The sequence below is a fragment of the Carassius gibelio genome, chromosome A21 (assembly GCF_023724105.1).
Source record: "Carassius gibelio isolate Cgi1373 ecotype wild population from Czech Republic chromosome A21, carGib1.2-hapl.c, whole genome shotgun sequence".
In the NCBI taxonomy this organism is placed as follows: Eukaryota; Metazoa; Chordata; class Actinopteri; order Cypriniformes; family Cyprinidae; genus Carassius; species Carassius gibelio.
The window spans coordinates 20,647,303-20,673,794 of NC_068391.1; the positions used below are offsets into that span (position 1 = coordinate 20,647,303).

Consider the following 26,492-nt stretch of genomic DNA (forward strand, 5'->3'; position numbering starts at 1 on the left):
TTTTTAGTTTAAATAATCACAGTTCTGACTTTTGTTTCAGGCAATTTTAAGGAAAAAAAAAACTAATTTTGAAGCCAAAATTTCATGTGCACATATTAACGTTGACTCCTCTTAGAAATACCAGTATATATCTTGAAATTGCAAAAGAATAAAATAAAGTTCTGATCCCACAATTCCCAGGATTGAATGTTCCTGGATATACACACAATTTTTTTTTGTTTCTTTTTGTTGAGCAAATATAGTCCAAATTGCCAGATATAATGTTGCAATTACCTTTTTTAGCGATAAAGGACTTCTAAAGCAAATTCATGTTAGATCAGATCCATTAAATAATATTAATGAATGGCGCTAAAATGATCTAAAAACGAATGGTTGCATTTTCATTAACAAATAACATTAAATGTTACCAATGATGTCTCTATTTTCCTCCGAGTAAGTGCAGTGTTCACTGGTTTGTTCAAAAGGCACATTGTCAAAATGCATGGACACTAAAAAAAAAAAAAAAAAAAATCACACAATGCCAGAAAAAAATAAATGTATAAACAGCACAAGCACACTCTAAGCAAAAACATAGTCATAAAAAAAAATGCTTTTGTTAGGCATGAAATCGTAGATTTAGTTTAGATTTAGAAAAGACTGACACAATGATTTAATGTGATTCATTATATGGCAAAAAAAGCAGCCGATTCAAAGACACAGATCACTAATCAGTAAGAGCAAGTTTCGAGTGTTAGAAAAGCTCCAGCGGTGCAGACAGCACATACACAAACCGCCTGGAGCCACTTCAGACACTAACAGAAGGAGTCCCAGATACTAGTCAAGTGTCTAGACCACTAGATAGTGTCCATCTTTGAACAGATGAAGAAAACTACATAGAAAACACTTGCAAGAAGCAGGAAAGACATTGCACAGAGAACGGACAAATCACACAATAATCTGGTTTTATTTATTTGAACGTTTTTGGAATCAAAAGATTTCTAATCCTAATGGCCAACAATTAAGGAGCAGAAGCGTGAAAGACTGTCAATCCCAGACACCGAGGCAGAGCACATGAAGTCAACGCAGACAGCAGCACTTCCAGTTCACAAGACCGCGCTCAAACATCTCAGCCTTCAGATTCCCAACACGGATCATTCATCAGCACAAACACGGCTGCTTAGATAATACTCCTCAAGCCACACCTTAGTTTCTCAAAAACAGAAAACACAATCTGGCATTTGGTGACGAGCTCCGTTAAAATAAAATAAGTGTGGTAAGAAAGTGTTTTCTCTACTCCGTTCATCTGAAGAGGAACGACATTAAAAAAGGTTTACACCACACAAGCAAGAAGGAAGGTCATGCTAGCAAACGCAAGGAACTTGACTAGGTTTATTTGTGTTAAATCTCAACAAATATCAACAGCGCAGTGCAATTTTTATTTTTATTTTTTATTACTTTTTTTTTTTTTTTTGAACAATCCATAGTGTTAAAGTGTGTCAGGATCTTCACTTCTCTTCACACCACTGGTTCTCCTTACGTACCTGCAACACACAACATCCTGGTGAGATAATACAAAAACTGATACATTTAAACCAATGAGAGTATCTCGATGATACGGAGGTAGCACCGGTCTGAGCGCATTAAGAGCATGCGTGACGGAGGAGAGACAGGAAATGAGCTCTTGCTTTACCTGGGCTTCCTCTTCCTCTGTGAAATCATTTTTGATATTGAAAGTCTTTCTGATCTCTTCTGGGGTTTTGCCTTTGATCATGTTTGCAACCGTCTTGCAAGTAACATCTAGCAAGCCTTTGATGTCCAAGTAATTTGCAGCCTAAACAAAGAGAAGAGATGAAAGTGAGCGTGACGAGACAAGGCCATCGTGTGGCAGCTCAACACACTGCTGCTCTGATGGGTGCCAACACTCGCCTCACTTCATCAGAACCAAGAGCACGAGAGACGGCTTTACAACGGAGCGTTTCACAAACACTCACACTTAAAACAGCACTTTTCCCAGTACATACTGACAGTTACATCAATATTAGTACATGTCAGAAACTCCGAAATCCATATTTAATTGAACGTAATGGGAGATGCATGTCAGAAAATCCATGCATTTACAGAAAATACCTGTTGTCATTATTTAATGCATGCTTGAATAAATCTGTCAGGAACACTAGTGCATTCTTTTAGCTAGTTTTGCTTCATTAAATGCAGGACACCACATTTGTTTATCCAGCTTGTTTCTGCATCTCTGTCCTGTAACATACAGCAGTGTTTTACTGAATGAGTCCGAGCACAAGCATCAGGTCAAGTGTTACACACCAGAATGAGTTCGAAGAGGGTGCCCTGGTCTACTTTGAGGAACTCCTGGTCCCACACGGGGATGTCATCCGTCCTCTTCTCTTTATTCTCATCGTCTTCAGGAGGAGGAGGGTCGTCTTTATGGTGGGTGCACCACTGAATCACCTGTGGACATACTAAACACTGTGAGGCTCAGTCCCTTCTAAGAGAGACACATTTTGTATTTATTTTAAAACAACTAATATGCACACTAATATATAGGAAAGATGGCAGCATCATGATGTTATTTTCACACAGAGATAGGCTATTAAAAATGGTTCAGTTTTGTATGCAATGGCAAAGTGATTATAAAGTAGTTTTTTTTTATTAAGTTAATTTCGAAAAACATATGGAGCCTTTTTTGTTCGTTAAATATACGCTTTTGTTTTTTAAAGTAATGACCAAGCGGCCAGCGGCAGACGGTAAGATGATAATGTTTGATCAATATAGCCTTCTCAAACCATCACAACTTGCCTACAATAAAGCCTATAGATATACTACTAAACAGTTCAAGCATAGAACAACGTTTAAACGTTAAACCTACATAAATGTGCGATATATCCAATAGTTTGTGCGGAGACTGAAAGCTGTGCTGGACATGGAGCCAGCAATCACTTACATGTTTTTCCGAGAAAACGCCATCATTTTTGCTCACAAGGTAAGAGTAATTCCTCATTCGTAACTGTAAAGGGTCTAATTTTTTTTTGGTTCACACACAATATCAACAAAACGTTGTTCTTTTATAAAATAAAGAAAAATGTGCTTTCCTCGGTCTGGTCTTGAATAGGAGCGCTATTATACACAAGTTATTATACACAACTTACAGACATGAAATATCCATAGAAAGCATTAAATTAGTACTTAACTAAAAACATTTAGAAAACAAAAACTTATTATAATAATCCTATCGATGCATTTCTTAAAGGCGCGTCTAATGAGGAGATGGCAAGCACTGCACATGAACTATTAGCTCGCTGTTTGTCGTGGTAATCAAATCAAAACTCTTTCAAAATGCAGCTTTACCCAAAGCATTGGGAACTTTTAATAACTCCCCGATGCTCTGATTGGTCAGCTGTCACCTGTGTGCTAATGCATGCGTGTATGTGTTGCGTAGGCAATGTATAATATTCATAATAGCTTATAATCATTATAACATTATTTCTCTAATTTAAGCAATTAACAATTCTGACCTTCTTCAGGATGGCAGCGTTCACATTGGGCAGAGGAACCGGATCATCATCTCCTTCATCATCCATCCCCAGATCTAAGCAGAATAGAGCTGTGGTTACACACACACACACACACACACATCCCATATACATATACATACATGCGCACACACACACACACACACACACACACACACACACACACAGACCTCAGTTCAGCTTACCTTCCAGCATGGTCTTTATGGTCACAGACTGCTTGGCGATTTCAACATCCACCTCAAACATCTCTCCATCAGAGCTCTGCAGTTTAATAGTCGGCATCTACACCAATAATAACACAATAACAGACACATTATTACAGAAGACGAGAGCTAATGACTCCTGCTAGCTGTTCCCTAACAAGTGCACTTCTCCAGGAACTTCATACATCGCGCTTAAAAACCTCTCAGCATCAGCACTATCACTTTCACATTGTGTTTCATTCAACATGCTTCTCATATGAACTAAAAGCATGACAGAAACATAAAGCACGAGCTGTTTGTGAGGCTAAGCTAACGTTAGCCGCGCGGCTAACAGGCCTCTCACAGCAAACTTCATTTCACTAAATATTACGCCCGCTGCGACTCTTCACTGTCCAAATATAGCATATGACACGCTCATGTGGCAGATACTGTCTCGTCCTTACCGTGACTAAAAGCGAAGAAAGTATTAAACTGAACGTCAACAAGGCCTGAGTCTGACTGATGCTGCACTATTCGTCCTAAATAGCCTCACATCCAAGTGTGACGTCGCAAGCCACGCCCATGTCCAAATACGTCACACTCTCATTCATTTTGAATTTAACAGGAAGAACCATCGCGCGCAGGCAAGATAATCAAAGCAGATGAAAAAGTATTTAGAGATAAAGGGTATTTCTGTAGACATGATAAATTAAATTCTAAAAAGATATGTAACAAGCTCGCAATCAGGATGTGGTGGATCTTAATGGTATTTATAATTTTCCGGAAGTCATATTACAAATGGTCAAGAATTTAAGAAATATATATGGTTTAGGGGCGAAATTATTTGTATGTGGAAAAGAAAATGCAAAAAGCTGTGTAAGAGGTTGAGGATTGGGCAAGGAAATGGGTTTCAGAGTTTCTGTAGCAAAAACAAGGTTGGGGGTTCGAATCCCAGGGAACACATGTTTGGAGAAAATGTAAGTCGCTTTAAGCGTCTGCTAAATGCATAAATATATAAATATAATATAAATATAAAAACACAGGTGATATGTTTTTCAAATAAGAAAACTAATCCTCTGCATATAAAAATATGGGCAAAAGTTAGAACAATTAATGTAGTCATTTCTAGAAATGTGTACAATATTCAGATACATATTCAGACGCTGAGAGAACAATGTAAGAAAGGGATAAACATAAAGATGCTTATCTGGATAAATCTGGGCAAGGCCTCACTCAATGGAGAATATTAAAAGAAAGAGTTCGAAGCTTTAAATTATGTATTTATTTATGAATACAATTTTGTTTTAGTTAATTTAATTTTTTTTTTATCTATCATAGTTGATTAATTCATAGCTGAACCGTGTACATTAACCGTTGGTTTGTCAATCTGCTAAAAAAACCTCAAAACGAAGAACCATCAATAAAAAGATAAGTCGAATTGCTTAATTTCCAAGCAATTAAAAGTATTATATAGCCCACTGAATCATACTCAGACTCAATGCTGGCAGCATGTTCACTTGGGACAGAACTACTCTGCTCTTCACTTTAAGTTTTCATTTAGTGATGAGTGAATTTTTGCTTGAAGAAGAGCAGGAGAAACAACATGCAAGTGTCTCAGAGCCGGCAAAAGCTGTGAAATCTGCAGAAGTGACATGCACGTTTGTCATGCATGTCACCTGTTGTAGCAAAGCATAATAAACTCATTTAACTTCTTCCAAGGCCCAGATCTATAAAAGAGAGGCTTCTGGGAATCCATACTCTGGTTTCAAGAGATCAATTCGGATCCAGAAGTGTTGCTAGAGGAGGAGTACAGTGAGAAGTGCTTGGTACCCACAATGACGTTCAGTGGAACACTGTGAGAAAACAAATCTGCAAAATATATGGTATCATCATTTTAGGTTTAACGATTTTACCTTTAATTTACAGTTAAATACCATAATTTAAGTGATATGTTAATATACCAACCTACTGATGAACTGAAATCTGTTTTCTACCTTTGTAATACACTGATAACCACCAAATGCAGTTTTTGATGTGAAAGTCATGCAATGAAACAATGACCATCACAAGCAGCTTTTAAATAATAAGATTTATAGAAGTACACAGTGTCAGTCACACAAAAACACTAAACACCATCACGGTGAGACTCAGTAAACTGAAATATGCAATAAACATTCATTTAACAATATTATATGGAACATAAAACCCTAACAGATAAGAAAACTTAGTTATTTCAAAGAAAAAAACAAATTCAAACAAAATTTGAAATGAAACGTAAAGAATTCTGGGAATGTCAGTTTACATTTTTTCCCTGTAAATTTTACAGGAACTTACCGTTAACCATTTAACAGGTTTGTACTGTAGCATTTTCACAGTTGTTAAATTCACAGTGATTTTTTTACTGTGTAGTAAAGCTTTTATAAGGATGAATGAGCCTGAAGGTGTGAGTTTATCAATGCTGGCGGGGTTGTCCTCACAGATGTCTCATAGGGATGCACAATTAATTAATTGTGATTACAATTAAGCATGCCACAATTACGTAATCATTCCAAAATGCAATTTAATAATAAAAAATAGTCCAATTACATTATTCTGCATGCTTTTTTATTTCTAGATTATCTAAAGGGTTTTTCCATTGTTTCATAATACCATGCATCATTTTTACTTTATTTACTTAAAAAAAAAAAAAACGATGTATTGTCGTTTGAGGCTCAATGTGATATAAAAGCAATGCAAGTGTTTTAGGAAGAGTGTTTTCAACTCGTTTATTTTCATACAAAAACATTGAATGCATTTGCTTCAAAACAATGGGATAAAGCAAAACATGATTCAGTGTAAACTGTAATAATCATAATTAATAATCACAATTACAGTCTCAAGGGAATAATCAACAATTATGATTTTTGACCTCAAGTATCCTGAAATGTAATTGCAACAATGTAGCATTTTAACACAAATAAAATAGCTTTATTGTGAACACAGATTACAGACATGTACAATTCAATTAAATTGTTCTTTTAGAAAATCTGTTAACTTTATCTTTGTTAAAAGAACTGAAATTCTTACTCGCCCAAAAGCCATCCAAAATGAATTCTTCATCAGATTTGGAGAAATGCTAATATTATGTGTGCTAGCTGATACGTCAGAATAGCTCCTTAAAATAAGAAAAAAAAAATAATCTTAGTCTTCCCATGCAAGTCAGATTTGTGGAGGATTTGTGTCACATGCACACAATGACCCCTCTTTGACATAAACTCCTGCAGCTGCTTCAGAGTTGCTGTAGGTCTCTTGTTCGCCTCTCAGATCAGTTTCCTTCGAGCTCTTTCATCAGTTTGAAGTGACGTCCTAATCCAGGGAGCATCTGTGTTATAGCACTTCTTTATAATAGACTTCACTGTGCTTCTAGGCATTGATGAAGCCTTTTAAATGTTTTTGTTTCCATAACCTTTTTCTCGTAACCTGGCTCGTGCATGTCCACAACTGTATCCCGGAGATCTTTTGACAGTGCTTTGCCATCCACAGCTGATTGTTTGCTTCAGTTGCACTACCAAAGACTGAAATGCTCCGGGAAATGCTTTCTGACGTGTGTGTTAAATCTTTCAAACAATAGAGTATGTACAATCATACAAATACCTTGGGACTATTACTGATGAAAAACTGAATTTTGAAAAGAATTGTGAGGCTCTGTGCAAAAAGGGGCACCAGCGTTTGTATTGCCTAAGGAAATTATCTGTGTTTAATCTTGAACGAACAATAATGAAAATGTTTTATCATGCTTTCATTGAATCTGTGTTGTCCTTCTCCACTGTAGTATGGTATGGTCATATATCTTTAAAGGCAAAAAATCAGTTAGACCAGATAGTAAAATGATCTGGCCGTTTTGCTGTTAGCTCACATTCTCCATCTCTAGTAACAAGACTGAGGTATTTGCAATTTGCTTGGCAGCTTCAGCACGTGCATGGGCTAATATGAATGGATGCCTTTTATTATTATGCACAGGTACAATTAAATTAGAATAGCTTCGCTTTAAATACAATTTACATATATCACATATATAACGAGCTCCTTCGTCTTCGTATTTCATCACTTTTAATATACAGAATAACGTTTACAGATGACATTTTTATAAAATGTGGGATCCTCAGAAAAGCTTGTATTTGTAAAGTACTGCAGTCTCTGAGGGGGTGAATATATTTGATTGCAACTATTTATATAAAATAAAAACAGCTGATGAAAGAAATGCATCAAGTAGCCTACCACTGAAATTTTTGCTATTTATATAAATATCTATATCTAAATATATATATATTGCAATATTTACCATCTACAATATTTTGGTCAAATATAGGAGACAAATTGCTTACAAATACATATTGTCACAATATTTTCCCCTTATCATATGACTTATTGACCATCAATAGGGAAGTATATATTTTTTTACATTTACATTTTTTACATTATTTTACATTTTTTAGACCTTGAGAATGAATACTCAGATCTTTCTTGGTTCAGTTTAACTCCACATTAATTTGTGAAATCTGTTTGAATTTCCCTTAAACTCGGTTTAAATTTTTCCAGATTCTGTGGTTTATGATTCAGTTCAAATGGACCATAAAAACAATTTGATCATTATTTTAAAATGTAATCAACAACAAAACATTGCACTTTATTGTCAGGGAAGTTGCTGCACAAATGAATTGTATACTTGTTTATTTCCTAAAAAATTATTGTGAGAATTATGCTTGACTATGCAATAGTAATATGTTTTATTTATAATATAAAGCTCTGGAAATGAGATTAATGTGTTAATCTCAATGGTATATTGAGACGTAGATGTTATGTGTTTAAGTTTGTGTATCAGATGAAACCACGCCGTTCATTCGATCCAGAGTTTATCATCAACAAATTAGATCAGAATCTCTCTATGCCGTAGTTTTATCACCCAGCCTTTGAGCAGCCCTGACTAAGATCTGTGCTCGGATCGACTGAGGATTCAGGAAGAGCACCACACAAGACACAGGAGCAAGATCCATCTTTATTCTTGAACTGGTACCCTTTATACAGACACAGAACCATCACGTGAAGCGATTCCAGGATTCAGACGACAGCATGCCATCTCAGTCTGCCACACATCTTTAGTTGGCATATTTAACATGTTCACCGTAGGAAAGATTATAGCCTGCTCGTTAGGATATAAAAGCATCTAATCACCTATGGAACATGGAAATAAACTGGAAAACCGACTGAAAAAAAAAAAAAAAAAAAGTGCAAACAGACATAAAAAAAGAAAAAGAAAAGACACAAACAGGGTTCATGAAGGAGACCTGTGTTTCACAGCCTGTGTTCATCTAAAGATAGCAGGACAGAAGCAGAGCAGAGGTCTGAGGCTCGTGGAGCCCGATCGCTTCGGATATGGCACACACCTTTTGGTCCACAGACATTTCTCACTGGATCAGTTTTCTCTTATCTTTCTATACTGTTGCCCTTTCCTCTCCCCTTATGTTAAACTGAATGATGATGATTATACTCTCATGGCAATACTGGGTTCACAGGAAGTAGTCGGGGGTCCGGCGGGTGACATGCGGCTCTCCTCTGCGCGGCGCGGGGTCGAACTGCAGGCTGAAATCACACAACAACAACAGATCAGAGACGCTCCTCTGCTGCAGATGCATCCGCTAACATCAAGCTCCTCCACTTACAACGAGTACTTGAGCGTGTCGTCCAGCTCCATGATGGCCGCCTGGTTCCCACAGCGGTAGCAGTAGTTGGGCGCGCTGAAAATCGTCACCACGTTGCGATCATGGCACCAGTTGTACCCCTAAGAGACAAAACGGGATACTTTAGAAATCACTGATTATTTTTAGGTATCTTCTGTTCATCGAGGCTGGATTAAATAATCAAAAATACAGATAAAATTTGAAATATTATTACGGTTAAAAATAGCATGTTTCTATTTTAATACATTTTAAGATTTAATTTATTTCTGTGATCCAAAGCTGAATTTTCAGCATCATTCCTCCAGGCCTCAGCGTCACAAATGCAGATTGATTGAGAACGGCTCTGTATAATTAAACCTGTGAACCGTGCTGCATTTCAACTCTCGTTTATTTAATCAAATCATAGCCTGTAAGTGTGATTCATCTTCTTCCGTTCCCAAAATATAAAGCCTCTTAAAAGCAGTTTGCCATTGTACTTAAGATAACGTCCTTACATTTCATTAACACTCACACTGTTGAGATCTGATGAATCTCTTAAAAAAGTAAATATAAAATCAGATATCATCCACTTTGTGTCCACATGTGATTTAAGAAAGAAATCGGAGAGAAATCAGACGCGTGTCCCATTCAGCAGCAGTGTTCATGTATCTATTGTCACAGGAAAGAAGATTTCACCTCCATCACCAGCTGGTGAGCTCTGGAGACCAGCGTGAGGCCGTTAGCGTGGTTGAACGTCTCAGAGATGTCCTGCCCAAAGGTGTAGCCTGCACCTCTCGGAGAAATACCCCAACCTCCGCGATCATCTGGGTCAGACCACAACAGATCACACATGGGTCCCTGGGGAAAAACACAGACATTAGTGGCCGCTTTGTAGCTTTATTTGGCCATCTGAACACAAAACAGCTGCTAAAACAGTCACTTTTATAAAGATGTCCAGTCCAGTACCTCATGAGGAACTTCCTGTAAACGATCCAGCGCTCGGATGTGATCCAGAGTGTCTATGGACGGTGACAATCCTCCGTGAAGACAGAAGATCTACCAGAAAAAAACAAAGATAAAACCTTAATTTGATTACTTTTACAATTATGAAAAACATTTTATGGGTCTTAAGGGTCAATTTCTTGAAATTGAGATTTATGCATCATCTGAAAGCTGAATAAATCATCTTTTCATTGATGTGTGGTTTGTTCGGAGGACAATATTTGCCGGAGATAAATTTGAAAACCTGGAATCTGAGGGATGCAAACAAATCTAAATATTGAGAAAATCATCTTTAAAGTTGTCCAAATGAAGTTCTTAGCAATGCATATTACTAATCAAACATTAAGTTTTAATATATTTACTGTAGGAAATTTACTAAATATCTTCATGGAACATGATGTTTACTTAACATTCTAATGATTTTTGGTATAAAAATTGTTTATAATTTTGACCCATACAATGGTATTGTTGGCTATTGCTACAGAATTAAGTAAAAATAAAACTGAATTTGAAGAGATATAAAACTTCATAAGGCTATAAAATTTTAAACCTTTATTAGAAGACTGTTGTTTAACTGTATAGGTTTCATGATTTCAATTAGGCATGCTTTTTGATTGCCAGATTTTTAGTCCAAAAAAACAACAACAAAAAGGGTATTTTATTAGCCCATAGTTCACTTCTACACAGTGCTCTAGAGTCAGAGACGAAATGTTCAGTTTCCCACTGTGAAAGGGTTAAATACACAGTTGAATGTAAAGACAGATCAGAGAAGATCCACCCACCTGACCATCGACCAGAGCAGTGAGGGGAAGGTAATCGAAGAGGTCTGTGAAGTATTTCCAAACGTTTGCGTTGCCATATTTCCGTAAGCATTCGTCATAAAAGCCGTACACTTGTGTGATCTGTCTGCTCTCGTGGTTCCCTCGAAGTATTGTAATGCGTTCACGGTACCTTACCTAGAGTTTGAACACATAACCGATGATCAGAAGAAATAAAACTGGCCATCTTCAGACAACACACACGTCCGTTTCTGTTTACTACTGACTTTATTCAAGCTATTCTGTAAATATAGTTCACTCAAAAGCAATATCCTCATCAAGTAAACTAAAGGTTATGCATGCTAGCCATTAGAGACTGCTCAAAGTACACAGAACAATGAGATTGTCAGTGTTTTTAGTTTCATATTTCATCGGTCAATGCTCGGTTGACACTGGACTTCCTGAAATCTATATTTGGCTCTGCATCCGCACGCATCATAACTCTGTGTCTCTGGATAAGATGATAATAATACGGAGTGCGCTCAAACCTTCCCAGATCACACAAACTGCTGCAAAATCATTAGAAACTAATCATTTTTACTTCAATGTATGAGAATGTATCAGTGTTCCTCTAAATGTTTACGCAGATGCAACTGTGTTTCCTTTTTTAAATATGACAATGACAAAAACCTGTATGATTTAGCACAATCATTTTGGTCACTAACTTCTTTCTTCTTCATAAAACAGTGGATTTGGACAACTATGGACATACATATACATATTTGTATTTATACAGCTGTATAAACAGTGAATAATGCACACTATCAAATAAATAATGCACAAATCTGTGCATAAATCTCCTGTTCCAGATGTATAACACATATATTACATATATTTTTCTTTTTTAAAAGTTATTTTGGTTCTCATGTTTGTACAAAGAGCTCCTAAAAAAATAAAAAAAAAATAATAATAATAATATGTATAAGATACTTTGAAGAATGATGGTAATAAGGCTAAACCTAGTATAATCAATGCATGGCAATGTTTTTCTTCGACATAAAGGATTTTTTCTTTCAGATCGTACAAATATTGATGGGAGGGTGTGTTTTGTGCATCTGGGCGTTGCAGAGATCACAAATGCGTGCATTGTGCAGGCTATAGTCATTCGGCTTGATTAACATTAGTATAATCAGTTTTACTACAAATAGCATGCCAAAGCTAGTAGCAAAACTATGTTAATGTGTGGTTACTTTAGTCGAACCATTTAATTTTTTTAATTTATTTATAGTAAACCCATGTTTAATTTCAATAAAAGGTACATATGTAATTAAAACATTTTGTAATTTAGTGCAGAAATGAACGGGAGTAATCTTACTCCGTTTGGTACGGAGTTTGCTCTGGAATTATCACAGAGGTTATGTGAGAAAAACACAGACGTGGCAGATTCGGACGGGATTAAAATCACCAAGTATGTCTGAAACACATATTTCTCTAACGACCCCCTGTAAAACTAGTTCTGTCCGAATAGGGCTAATGGCTACAGTCAGCAAACACACGTGTACCTTGAGAGCGACGAGCAGCGTGACGGTCTCCACAGAGTAATAGCCTCGGTCCACATAGTCTCCCATGAACAGGTAGTTTGTGTCTGGTGACTTCCCTCCGATCCTGAAGAGCTCCATCAGGTCGTGAAACTGTCCGTGTACATCTCCACACACGGTGACCGGACACCGCACCTCCTGCACATTAGACTCCTTCGTCAGGATCTCTTTAGCCTGCGGAGAACAAATGATATCAATCTGGTTAAACTAAACTTGTTTTTTAAACATTTGGACTCCATCGGCTGTTTTTTCCTCTGATGTATTTGCAAAAAGGTTTAAGCAAGCTTCATTTACTGCTATACGTGGCGTTTCCAAGGTTCACCGGATCAGAGAGGCATTAGAGTCCTTACAGGCGCACATATATAATAAATTCAGACACCAGCTCTTTATAAAATACTCTATAAACACACGAGGCCTTATGATGACAGTAAACCATGTCAGGTTTATGTAGTTGTGCTTTAAAAGCAGTAAGCCACATGAAGCCGTAGTTTACACTCCTTTAAGAGCATCTAGTGACGTTTAATAAGGAAGCACAAATGGTGTATAAAGTACCTGAAAGTCATACTCAAGTAAAAGTACAGATATCTTGCCAGAAAATGACTTTGGTAGAAGTTGAAGTCACCGTTTAGAATATAACTTGAGTAAAAGTCTTGAAGTATGTGATATTTATTGTACTGAAGTACGAAAAGTATTTTATCTTAAATTTACTTAAGTATTGGAAAAGAACCAAATGAGTAGCGAGATTGTGTTCAGTTTTAACTATTTCTTCCGTTTTGTATCGTTGGGTAACAATAAGAAGCACTTGTTCCAGAACTTTGTCTCCTTCATTCCAACATACGAAAACATTTCTGGGATCTGCATCTGAAATAGTATTTAGGATATGGATCCACTTAAACTGCTTAAAGTCACAGATGCATAAATAGGTTTAATGATTTGTTTTTAACATAAAACGTTGAATAGTGATAATGGAAATAATTTAAAACATGGGAAAAAAAAAATAGTCGATTGTGAAATTAAAACCGTCAGTAGGTGACAGCAAGTGACTGTTAATGAGTGAGTCATTGAGATTCAACCAATTCATTCAGAAACCAAGCATTTGACCGAGTTAATGAGTGAATCACTGAATCATTTATTCAACTGATTCGTCCAAAAAGCTGATTCATTCACTGAAGCCCCTTTCACACTGCCATTCCGGCAAATACAGGGGTAAAGTGTTCCTGCAATTGTTCCCTGGTCGGTAGATTTTGCACTTTCACACTGCCAGTGATGACCCGGTATATGTGCGTGCTTTCACACACAACCCTTGAAGATCCCGTAACGACACGTGACATCAGTGCGTGACGTGTAATGTACGAGTCGACAACGCTAGGCACGTTATACTTTCACTGAAGCAAGCAAACGATCTCGGCGTCAGCGCGGAAAGTGAGGAACTAACTGATCTCTGCTTCATTACAGCACATGTGATTTTGTCGCGAACGTTGATCTTCCTTCAAAACAGCCGGTAAAAGAGTCGCGCGATAACACGCATCATCACGGGTCGAACAACGCAATGTTACTAGGTCCCCGACCCGGGTTCAATTCGGTAATCAATTCCGGGACATGGTTGCTTTCACACAGAAGGCGAACCGGCAATGTTCCGGAAATATTGCGGGTCCGACGTGCAGTGTGAAAGGGGCTTTTGTGAACACCCTACATTAACCAGAGACGCAAAAAACAAGCAATATTATGTCTAAAATGCAAGTCACTTATTGCTTTACTTAACTTGTTTAACATTATTATTAAATGTGTTCATGCATCTGTAGAAAAACGGTACTCTTTGTGTGATACAGATTAAGTTAACTAGGCCCACATTAAATTATATAAATATAAAAAGCATATAGATGCATTTTTGCCATCTACAATTTAAAATGACTGGGATTTTGAGTTTTAATAGACGAATAAATCAATGTGCGTGATTTGGTGATATAGACTACTTGATAACGTCAGATTACACATCATTACAGCAACACTTACTTTATCGCAGATGACGAGCACACCACAGACTCGACTCGAGTGGAAATCATCCGTGGTTGTGTGAAGCACGCACTAGTTTTTGCACGAGCTAAGGTGTTTTTTATGAGTCTAACTTGCAGAAGTCAAGGGTAGCCAAAATGGTTTGAAAACATGCAACAAAATATATTTTGTGTTCCACAGAAGTCAGTCAGACAGGTTTTTGGATGACAAGAGGAAGAGAAAATGACGACAATTTATTATTAGCAGGACATTTCATGCATTCTAGCTTAAAATCAATGCTTTACTGTAAACTGCATTTCTATGCGACAAAAATTCATTATTAAGTTTTCCGTCAATTCAGTTATAGCTCTTTGCCAGTTGAAATCAATACAAATGTGACTATTTAAACTGGTGGAGATGTTAAATGATTCATGATACAGTTGGGAGGCATTTATATGAATGTCTCTCCGAAGGGATGGTACTGTATATAAAAAAGTTTGGATGTAATTTAATTCCTCTAGTCTCTGTATCATGAATATTACAGTAGCGTTTATAAGCGCAGCTGCTCTGTTTACAGCGGTAACCAAGGAAACGCTGTACTGCGGCTGTTCCACGAGCGCCCCCTGCTGTCAGAGACTGACTCTGCACCCCTCCGCTGTTCTGAACATTTCACAACATTGTGAGACAGTCGCATCGTGAGTTGAGTGAGTCGTTACATCTCTAGTAAGATCTATCATTATGTGTTTCAACATTCACGGGGGGACTCGTGGCCTGGATTCTACCGAGCTTTGACCCAAGTCTAGCTTGGGCACAGCCCTTAATAATACAGGGCTTGTTTCTGAACATATGTTTGCTCATGTATCTTGACAGAGAGTGTAAAAGTGCAGGCAGGAGTGAGATCTGAAGAAGGCCAGTCACTCAGGCGCCATTTTAAGAGCGGAGAGATGAGGAAGCAGCGCATTCAGACGCGACGCGCTCACAAATAAACTCTATACGCGCGTAAAAACTCTCCACAACACACAAACATTTATGTTTTTATAAGATTAAAAGATTTAGTGCTACGAAATCACGGTTTACTGCTTGATTGATTAGTACTGTAACTTCCAGTTTACCGTGATTCATAAACCAAACTCGATATCCAGCATAAGTGATTTTATAAAAGATTATGTTTTATCCTGTGTTGTGTTTTCAGTTGATTAATAGCGGTCGTAGTTTCTCGTTAAGTGAGGGGAACGGCTGAAATGCCGCCATCTTGTACGTTAACGTTACCTCGGCGGCTAACGCGGAGAAATCAAATAAACACTACAAACTCGATGTTGTTGTTGTGTTTCACACACATACCTTCTCACAGAGGCTCTTGACTTGGTTTTCCGAGAGCTGTTTGCATTCATTGAGCTGTTCAATCCACTGATCGAGCTCTTTCGAAAACGCCTTCTCGTCCATGTCTGTTTTTTCACTCGGTTCCGCACGGACTTCAGCTCAGCTTTCCACGAATATCCACCTTCTGTCGACCGATTACTTTGAGTCGTCACGTTACATGTGGGCTGGGGATGCTGAAGTGATTAAATAAGGGAATCCCGGGAGGAAACGAGAAGCCAGCCGTCGGCCTTCAGAGTCCCACCCTGAGCCACAGTTGTTTTCAGTTCAGCCTTCCTCACATCAGACAGTGAGAGCCGGCTCGTCTCTGATTGGACAGTCGCAGCGGATACTCCGCTCTGATTGGCCGCCAGGGGCTTTTTTAGCTTTCCGATTGGTTCTAGAATACGTCGTTGGGCGTTTTCCTTCACTGCGATAGGATCTCATTAATACGTCAATGGTTAAATTAATGTTTATGTTAAATTTAGAGATTTTTTTTCAGTCTATTGATTAAACAAAAAGAATTACGTACTGTTAGATTTCTTGTATCGTTTCTCCACTGTTTCTCCTTGATTTTGTCCTTGGGAAGATAATTTACATAATGTAACTATTGTTTCGTTGTTTGTATATATGTGTTTTTTTATTATTATAGGCCAATATATATTTTTGTAGTTTATTTAATTTTTTGCAACATTTATGGGTATAATTCTCACCCATCTAATAAAAATGGACCCCCCCCTCTCTCTCTCTATATATATATGTATTTATTATTATGTTAAGTAAATATTTTTTTTTCTTGTAAAAATAATACAAAACTTAAGATTTAAACGAAGTTATATTTGTGTAAACAGAATCTACCTATGAAGAGTATGCGGTGTACAGGTGCTGCTCATATAATTAGAATACCATCGAAAAGTTGATTTATTTCACTAATTCCATTCAAAAAGTGAAGCTTGTATATTATATTCATTCATTACACGGAGACTTATATCTTTCAAATGTTTATTTCTTTTAATTTTAATGTTTATAACTGACAACTAAGGAAAATCACAAATTCAGTATCTCAGAAAATTAGAATATTGTGAAAAGGTTCAATATTGAAGACATGATTAATAGAGAGGCGAAGGAAAGGAAAAGATGTGGTAGAAAAAAGTGTACAAGCAATAGGGATAACAGCACCCTGGAGAGGATTGTGAAACAAAACCCATTCAAAAATTCACAAAGAGTGGACTGCAGCTGGAGTCAGTGCTTCAACAACCACTACACACAGACGAATCCAAGACAGTTTCAGCTTCACATTCCTTTTGTCAAGCCACTCTTGAACAACAGACAGCGTCAGAAGCGTCTCGCTTCAGAAAGGACTGGACTGCTGCTGAGTGATCCACAGTTATGTTCTCTAATGAAAGTAAATCTTGCATTTCCTTTGGATATCAGGGTCCCGGAGTCTGGAGGAAGAGAGGAGAGGCACACAATCCATGTTGCTTGAGGTCCAGTGTAAAGTTTCCACAGTCAGTGATGGTTTGGGGTCCATGTCATCTGCTGGTGTTGGTCCACTGTGTTTTCTGAGGTCCAAGGTCAACACAGCCGTATACCAGGAAGTTTTAGAGCACTTCATGCCAACTTTATGACCAACTTTATGGAGATGCAGATTTCATTTTCCAACAGGACTTGGCACCTGCACACAGTGCCAAAGCTTCCAGTACCTGGTTTAAGGACCATGGTACCCCTGTTCTTAATTGGCAAGCAAATTCGCCTGACCTTAACCCCATAGAAAATCTGTGGGGTATTGTGAAGAGGAAGATGTGATATGCCAGACCCAAGAATGCAGAAGAGCTGAAGGCCACTATCAGAGCAACCTGGGCTCTCATAACACCTGAGCAGTGCCACAGACCGATCCACTCCACGCCACGCCGCATTGCTGCAGTAATTCAGACAAAAGGAGCCACAACTAAGTATTGAGTGCTGCACATGCTCATACTTTTCAGTTGGCCAAGATTTCTAAAAATCCTTTCTTTTTATTGGTCTTAAGTAATATTCTAATTTTCTGAGATACTGAATTTGGGATTTTCCTTAGTTGTCAGTTATAATCATCAAAATTAAAAGAAATAAACATTTGAAATATATCAGTCTGTGTGTAATGAATGAATATAACATACAACTTAAGGTTTTTGAATGGAATTAGTGAAATAAATCAACTTTTTGATGAAGCCCAGTCGCTTTTCGGGAGGACGTGGAGGGATAAAATGCGTTCCAGGGGGTACATATCAAGTTATTGGGGTACCTTCAACCCGCGGACATGAAAAACAACCGCGGCAAAAGTGTTTAAGTCATAGACAGTAAAGGAAAGGTTTAAGTAGCCCAACCTGGCAAGTTAATTGAGATCCGCTTCGTAAACAACAGCATCTGGCAGTTGCCAGGGCGATGGCGTCACGGATGACGTCACCGGCGCAGCGCATCGCCCCGCTCCTCGTGAACTCGACGCTCTTCTGCGCGTCTGATGACAGCTCGCTGTATTAAAGCATGTCTACACCGGCGAGACGACGCCTCATGAGAGACTTTAAGAGGTAGGGGTCAGCACATGAATTTGATGTGATGATGTGTTTACACTCCGGACTAGCCTTTAGCAGCGCTAGCCGGGCCCGCGCCAGCACGAGCGCGTTCGCGATGTTTACCCCAGAGTACCACAGTAAAGTACCACAGTAACTTACTTCTGGTTAGGGGACGACAGCTTTGTGCTCATCGCTTGTTTAGCACTCTTAAGGGCCACATATGTTGTGAACACACAACCAGAAACAGCATCACAGTAACGTTGAATGATTAGTTAAATATCTCCGCGTTTGGACTTCGCTATAACTGTTTATTTTTATATTAAATAGACCCACTTTATATTAGTTATATTATAAGTGTCTTTAACGAACGTTACTTTAAATTCATCATTTGATACAGTGCACTTCATTGAGGTCATATTTAAACTGTAATTATTACTGTTTTTAAGAATTCATGCATCTATAATTGCACTGTTTGACCCTGACGTCACTTCCTCCTTAAAACTAAACATTGAAATGCTTTTTGCGTAGTTGATTAAACTTATTTTATGGAGTGAGGTTTATTTTGTGGCTTGCATCAATGAACTGAAGAAACAGTTCAATTTTACCGGAAAGGAGTGGTTTTGATGCACAAGATGGTTTTATTGTCTTTCAAAACATTTTTTTTTTTTATTTAAACTCATTAAAATTATTGTGAATAATAGTGGAAAATCACTTAAAAAATGTTGTTCCCTTATTATCCATTAAGAAGTCATTTTGACATCCTCCTGAGAAACAAAAAAGTTTTTTGATTTTATTTTTTATATATCATTACTTTGGTCGGAACATAATATCCTAATGAAGAAAATGTTTGTTTGTTTTTTAAATAAAATAAAAAAATCATGTTTTATTAATATTTTATTCTGTGTCATTTGTAGAGGATGCCAGTTATTTAAAATAAATAAATAAATAAATGAACGAATAAAAAATAGGCAAGAAAAGCATGTATAGGCAAAAACAATTATTTATTTTTCATTCATCAGTCAGTTTATATTTCAGGCTGTTTTTAGCCAAACTTTGCACAAAGATGATATGAAAGATATAACACAATGATTAGATATACTACTGTACTTTATAGAACATACGTCTAAAATATTAATAAAGTGATATACAGTGTATCTAAACACTGCATCTAATTTGCATATTAATGTGTTGTCGGGCCAAACCATAATGCAAAAAAAAAAAGAGTGAAACAATGGGAATTTCCCCAAGAGTGCTTGAGGAGGATAAATCTTCCACATATAAGCCATAAACTTGTTGATATCCGTTTGCAGACTTCAGGAAGATCCTCCGACTGGAGTGAGCGGCGCTCCGTCAGAAAACAACATCCTGCTGTGGAACGCCGTGATCTTTGGGTGAGTGACTAGAGCATGGCGAGGTGTGGATCTGTTACACGTGTGTGTGTGTGTGTGTGTGTGTGCTTGAAGAACTTCAGCATTGTTCCTGTGTTTTCTTTCAGGCCTGGAGGAACTCCTTTTGAAGACGGTGAGACACTCCTTGAATCCTCCAAATAAACACTAGTTATTAACCACCAACTCAGCATTAGGTTTAGATTTTCGAGCGGCTTTTATAAGCTCCAGCTCCAGCATGCCTGATGTATTTACTCCTAATGTGTCCTTTATACGGCTGCAGCTAACAACTCTATTAATGATCTGATTGAAGAATTAGTTTATGGACCAATTTCGACTAGTAACTAGTTGCTTATTAGCATGCACGTTACTAGCAGATTATCTGTTTATTAGTACTTATAAAGCACTTACCGTATTAATGTCTCATTCTGCATGAGTGTGTTTTAGATCTCATAATTCGACCCCATACCTAAACTAACTACTTTACTTACAATAAACAGGTTATAAGGAGTTTATTGAGGCAAACGTCATAGTTATTAGTTAGAATTGGATCTTAAAATAAAGTGTGACCAAATATGATTGCCGTTGTATGTATTATTTTATACATGCTATTCCATGTTTTTTTTTTATATATATATATATATATATATATATATATATACACACACACACACACACACAAACTTCTAAAATGTAGATCAAGTGAAAATGTAATCATTTTTGGCACCAAATGTGCTGGACAACAGATGTTTCCTGTTAAATTTAAAACATGGATGTCAATTAAATTATTATTCCTTAAATTAAGTTTATAAATTCACTTTACACACAAATATTAATTTGCATTTCTTTACATTTAATTAATAACATTATTATGATTTTATGAAGAAAAAAAAATCCAATCCAAAAGATTTGTAATGTTTTTATAAGAAGTCTCTTCTGCTCATCAAGGCTGCATTACAAATACAGAAAAATACAGTAATATTTTGAAATATTATTACAATTTAAAATAACAGTTTTCTATTCAAATATACTTTAAAGTATAATTTATTTCTGTGATCAAAGCTGTGATTCTCAGTGTCTTCAGTGTCACGTGATCTTCAGAAATCCTTAATATACTGATTTATCATCAATGCTAGAAACTATTGTGCTGCTTCATATTTGTTTTATAACATGTGATACTCAGGATAGGATTCTTTGAGTACAGAAGCATTTAGCATTTAATTATTTTCATTTTGCACAAAGGTTCAATCTTCACAGACAGGTGTGTGTTTGCATCAAACTGGCAGTAAACTATGATTACAGCGATCAGTCGTTGCTGATGATTTTTATAGTTGTATTGTATTATTATTATTATTGTATTCATCTGAATTCTGTCTCTCCGCAGGAACATTTAAGCTGGTCATTGAGTTTTCAGAAGAATATCCCAACAAGCCTCCGACGGTTCGCTTCATCTCCAAAATGTTTCACCCAAACGGTGAGCTGCAAACAGATGCGTTCTGGAATAAAGATAGCGGATCGGCGCCGGCGGTGTTTCTGATGAATGATGTTGTGTTTGTCAGTGTATGCAGATGGCAGCATATGTTTAGACATTCTTCAGAATCGCTGGAGTCCCACGTACGACGTCTCCTCCATTCTGACATCCATCCAGGTGCATCATGGGTTTGTTCTTGTTACAACACAAGTGCATTTCATTATTATTCGATTACAAAGTGTAGTCCATTACTGACTTTAGATTACATGATGAAAACTGTAGTTAGTAATGCATTCCGACTACTTTTTATCTTATCTTGTTTTAATCACACTATATTGATAATTAAAAGCGAAAACTGAAAGAAAATATATAAAAAATTTCAGTGGGTTTGTGAGTTGATAAACACTAACAAATCTTAAAAACGAAAAATATAAATCATTAAATCACTTAAAAATATAAATATTTGTTTAACTGCATGTCAGTGTGACCATTAACCGGCCAAAAGTAGCTAAAAAGTAACTGTAATCTGATTATGTAATCTAGATAATAATATTTTAGATTAAAATACACGTGATATTTCTGGAATGAATTAATTTTTGGTAGTTATGAATGGGAATGATGTTGGTGATAGACATAAGCTGATATACAATAATACAATATATCATGCAAAATATTGTTATACTAAATTATTGATATATTATAATATATAAAATATTATTTATTATTCAGTTCCCCAAAATGTTATTGCTAAGTAGTTCTAAACCCCATTCCTTAACCTCTCTCTTAACCTAATGGCACGATTCCCGACACGTTCTTACGCTAAGTTTATCTTCTGTAAGTCATACTTTCGTAAGGTTGGTCTGGACCATTCGTAAGCTCTCTCTTAACGTTGTTTGAGCTCAAGACGCTAGTCTTTAGAAATCAGCAAGTCAAACTATGGTATGTTGACAATGTTGCGGCTCAACAATGATTTTATGTTATTGAGATTTTAAGACTAATAATAAAATATGTTCGCAATGGATGCAGGCCTATTTATGAAGTTGACTTTATGTGGTATCAGAACTAATATGGTGGTAATTAGCATAGGCTAACTGTAACTGCAGCTGCTTGCCAATCAATTCTGACTGTAAAGTACCTTACCATTAATATAAAAGTGTATTATATAATTTTTATAAGTCGTTAAACCCATGTCAAGAACCAGCACAAGTGGCACAGCGGGATAAGGAGGATGGATGATTAGCGAGGGATCCCTGGTTCCTCTAACCGTCACAACATATCGTGTCAACATATTACTGACCATTTGATAATTTAATTTATAGTCTACATTCTACTGATAACTTAAAAATATGTTAAAATAAATGTTACTGTAATAATTTGAGGAATATTTCATTTGCATTGAACGTGTTGTCTTTCTTAACACTGTATTGCACCTTCGCGTGAAGTGGAAAATCGATTCTTGAGCAATCGATGCCAACTAATTCAGCACCTTTACTCGGGACAGCGCTCTTGTAGCGTCGGACGTAACAGAGAGAGAGTGAGAGAGAGAGAGAGAGAGAGAGAAATTAAATAAATGAATTTATACAAAAGGCCGAAACCATTTTTCCCCATCTAGAAATTAAAATATTATGAATAACCATATCAAATGCTGAACTGAGATCTAAAAGTACAAAAGCGACATCATTCCTGTAATCAGTAGACAGCGTAATATCGTTTGTACCTTTCAATAACACAGATTCAGTTCTATGCAACTTTCTATCACCTGACTGAAAAGTTTTGAATACTGAGTTTGAACTCAGAAAAGACTGTAGTTGAGTGAGTACTATCTTTTCTAAAGTTTTGGAAATCAACGGGAGATTTTATTATTGATAATGTTAGATAATGCATTAACTAACGTTTACTAATGAGACTTTATTGTAAAGTATTACTAATGGTGCTTTAGAATTATTTTGCGCTCGAATCTGTTTGAAACACTTGAACAATTCAACACAATAAAACAATACACAAAAAGCTTATAGAGTTGTTTTGGTAATTTTTCAGCGATTATCTCAAAAAAAAAAAAAATACCTAGCTGGTCAAAAGATTTATCTATAAATGCATGAATAAATAATATTAATATTTAATGTTTACGACTATTTTTTTTTGGACAAACAGAAGTGAACAGTATGAGTCTTGAAGCACTGAACTCTTGTGATTTGTGGGTGAAATATGAGCTGCATTTATGATTGTTGAAGGATATGTTGTGTTTGTTTCCAGTCTCTGTTAGACGAGCCCAATCCCAACAGCCCAGCCAACAGTCAAGCGGCTCAGCTCTATCAGGAGAACAAACGTGAATATGAGAAGAGAGTCTCTGCCATCGTGGAGCAGAGCTGGCTCGACTCATAACAACTGCACACCATTCATAGGATTATTCACTTCTACACTAATGCATTTCACAAAGATCAACAATAGTTGTGTGCTTATTATTTACTTTTCACTGCATGATAAGCAAAATCTGAATCGTGCTGTTGTCGGATTGATGCAGTTGAATGCAAATCAATAGCAAAGATGTTGTGCAGTGCAGTCCATCTCAAAGTGCTTTAGTAAAACATTATTAATATATTTGAAAACTGATGCACCTAAAGATCGACTGTAGGCCTGTCATGATAACAACTGTTTGCTTGTTGTTCAATATATTGCCCCAGAACAAATTGTGATCAATTATATTATTGACCTTTTTATGCCACTAAATTTAATCATAATGAATAATTATTATCTTGCATAATAATGCAATAAAGACAGTGCACTTTCAATTGACTACATGAATATTTAGATCATGCAAATTAAGTATCATCATTTTAGATACCTTAAAATCTTCGCATTTCTGATAAAAAAGTGCAACATGACACGTAGAAAAAAATGCACAAAAAACTTGTATGGAGATTTTTCTATCTACAAAAAAATTTGAACCAAGTATACCACAGTATGCACAAGAAGCTGGAAAAGACACAGGTGCAAGTGAAATGCAAAAAACCATGGGGACATATATTGCGTTATATATTGCGTCCCCAAAAATGATTGAGGTCATGCACACAGCGATATATTGATTATTGAGACGTGCGAGTAATGCCTGGATGACAGTGTTGAGCGGATGTTTTAGTTTTTGTGAATTTATCATAAGACTATTTCTACTTCGAATATGCTGTATAAGAAAAAATAAACAAAACATTTTTCAGACTCGGAGTCGATCATCTTTTTGGAAGTTTTTGGCAGAAAGAAACAGCGTGGAGCATGCTTTTCCAGTGCATAGACCGCCTAGCTTAACTGAAGCCCATCTTCCCAGCAGTGAAGCTCCAAAAAGGACAGATAAAGATGAAATTATGCTTTGTATGATGAACTGACAGACTTTTATATTTGCCAACCTGCTTGTTGATGAATTGGTACAAATAATTTTGGAAGCCCTTCTTGATTATGAGATGAGAATTAAGAGTTATTGCATTTTTTGATCACACAGCTCAGAACTGTTCCTCAATCCTGTGAGACAGATGAATCAACAGCATTCACTTCACTTCAGTCAAGAAAACAATTGTCTTGGCAGATATATTTTTGACATTGCTTGCAGTATTCAATGCACAAAAAAACAATACTTTAAATATTTAATTTAATATTTAAATGTAAATGTAGTTTTTGTGAGTGTGTGTGATAATAACTGGTGAGCTGTACACTAAACGCTAAGTATTACGTTGATATTATTATTACAATTGGTAATGAAATTACATTTCTTAATGTTTTTGCTAAATGAGGCATTCTCAAAAATACATAACATCTGTAAAGTTGTGAAATATTATTACAACCCATAATAACCATTATCTGTTTGCATATATAGTAAACTGTAATTTATATCTGTGATCAAAGCTGTATTTTCAGCATCATTCCTCCAGTTTTCAGTGTCAAGTGATCTTCAGAAATCATTCTGATATGATGAATCGCAGTTTCAATTATTATTTATGCTCAGGTAATAATAATATTTTGTATTGTTGTGCTGGAAATATTTTTTGTTGCTTAATCTGTTTATTTATTTATTTTTTTGTCATACAATTTATTACAGCTCGTTATAACTGTTTCGTGTGTTCGGGCTTCAGATGACGTCACTCTTCTTTTTCCTCTCACTTTTACTGTCTACGGAAAAAAGGCGCACTGCGCCACCTAGCGTCACGTGCGCTACACTACAATCCAGCGGGACTGATCACGTGTCGTCTGGATTGCATAATCCTATTTTAAAACTGAGAGTAATTGTTTTAATTTGCTCGAGACACTGAAACAGATCGCTACTGCAAAATAATGGCATGTTTTATATGACTCGCGGGGTGGGGGGTTGGTCTCATGAGTGCCGTCATGGTCAGTTGAACACTATAATGTGAAATATAAATATGGTTTAGCAAGATTGTGGTCCTCGAGAGAAATATAATTGACTACATCATCCATCATAGTCTGATATGCGTCAAATACAGTTCAGGAGGCGGTTCTGACTGATACGTCACTCAAACTCTTAAGAGCAGCAGGGGGCGGGGCTTCTGGGGTGACGCTACAGATGCAACCCAATGACGTCAGTTTATTATAAATTCATTATAAAACCCTCAGCGTTATCAATATGACTATATTTTTTAAATAGTTGCAGAAATGAGTGGAAATGAAACAATTGTGTTGAATAATATACAACTATACCTTACTTAAACCCCGTGAGCTTAATTGCTATTATAAATATCATAAATTATAATAATCGTATGTCAGTAGATGTTATATTAATATTAATAATATAACTGAGCAGGAAATCAGTATATTAATGATTTCTGAAGATCATGTGACACTGAAGACTGGAGGAATGATGCTGAAAATACAGCTGCGCATCACAGAAATACATTACACTTTAAAAGATATTCACACAGAAAACAGCAGTTTCAGATTGTAATAATATTTTAAATCAAATAAGCGCAGTCTTG

The 26,492-nt window shown here is 36.5% G+C and overlaps 3 protein-coding genes across 6 annotated transcripts; 1 reads left to right on the top strand and 2 right to left on the bottom strand.

Annotated features, from left to right (window-relative positions):
- Nucleotides 1-924: 924 nt before the first annotated feature.
- LOC127941481 (S-phase kinase-associated protein 1) lies at nt 925-4,316 on the bottom strand. The gene is made up of 6 exons (XM_052536554.1): nt 4,174-4,316; nt 3,713-3,809; nt 3,510-3,583; nt 2,302-2,445; nt 1,670-1,810; nt 925-1,520 (listed from the first exon to the last, which is right to left on the bottom strand). The coding sequence occupies exons 2-6, from the start codon at nt 3,807-3,809 to the stop codon at nt 1,485-1,487; spliced, it is 492 nt and encodes a 163-aa protein (XP_052392514.1). The 5' UTR covers nt 4,174-4,316; the 3' UTR covers nt 925-1,484.
- A 4,410-nt stretch (nt 4,317-8,726) lies between these two features.
- Nucleotides 8,727-16,422, bottom strand: LOC127941767 (serine/threonine-protein phosphatase 2A catalytic subunit alpha isoform). Its single transcript, XM_052537154.1, has 7 exons — nt 16,097-16,422; nt 12,728-12,937; nt 11,190-11,363; nt 10,372-10,461; nt 10,102-10,263; nt 9,409-9,527; nt 8,727-9,328 (listed from the first exon to the last, which is right to left on the bottom strand). Exons 1-7 carry the CDS (start codon nt 16,196-16,198, stop codon nt 9,256-9,258), a joined length of 930 nt encoding a protein of 309 aa, XP_052393114.1. The 5' UTR covers nt 16,199-16,422; the 3' UTR covers nt 8,727-9,255.
- A 2,090-nt stretch (nt 16,423-18,512) lies between these two features.
- On the top strand, nt 18,513-24,729 carry LOC127941768 (ubiquitin-conjugating enzyme E2 B-like). 4 transcript variants are annotated; one of them, XM_052537157.1, is made up of 6 exons: nt 18,513-18,675; nt 19,971-20,051; nt 20,156-20,181; nt 21,430-21,519; nt 21,605-21,704; nt 23,770-24,729. In XM_052537157.1, exons 1-6 carry the CDS (start codon nt 18,632-18,634, stop codon nt 23,777-23,779), a joined length of 351 nt encoding a protein of 116 aa, XP_052393117.1. In that variant the 5' UTR covers nt 18,513-18,631; the 3' UTR covers nt 23,780-24,729. The 4 variants fall into 4 exon arrangements, with proteins under 4 accessions (XP_052393117.1, XP_052393119.1, XP_052393116.1 ...); XM_052537159.1 differs by having other exon boundaries at nt 21,614-21,704; XM_052537156.1 differs by having other exon boundaries at nt 21,614-21,693.
- The last annotated feature ends 1,763 nt before the right edge of the window (nt 24,730-26,492 follow it).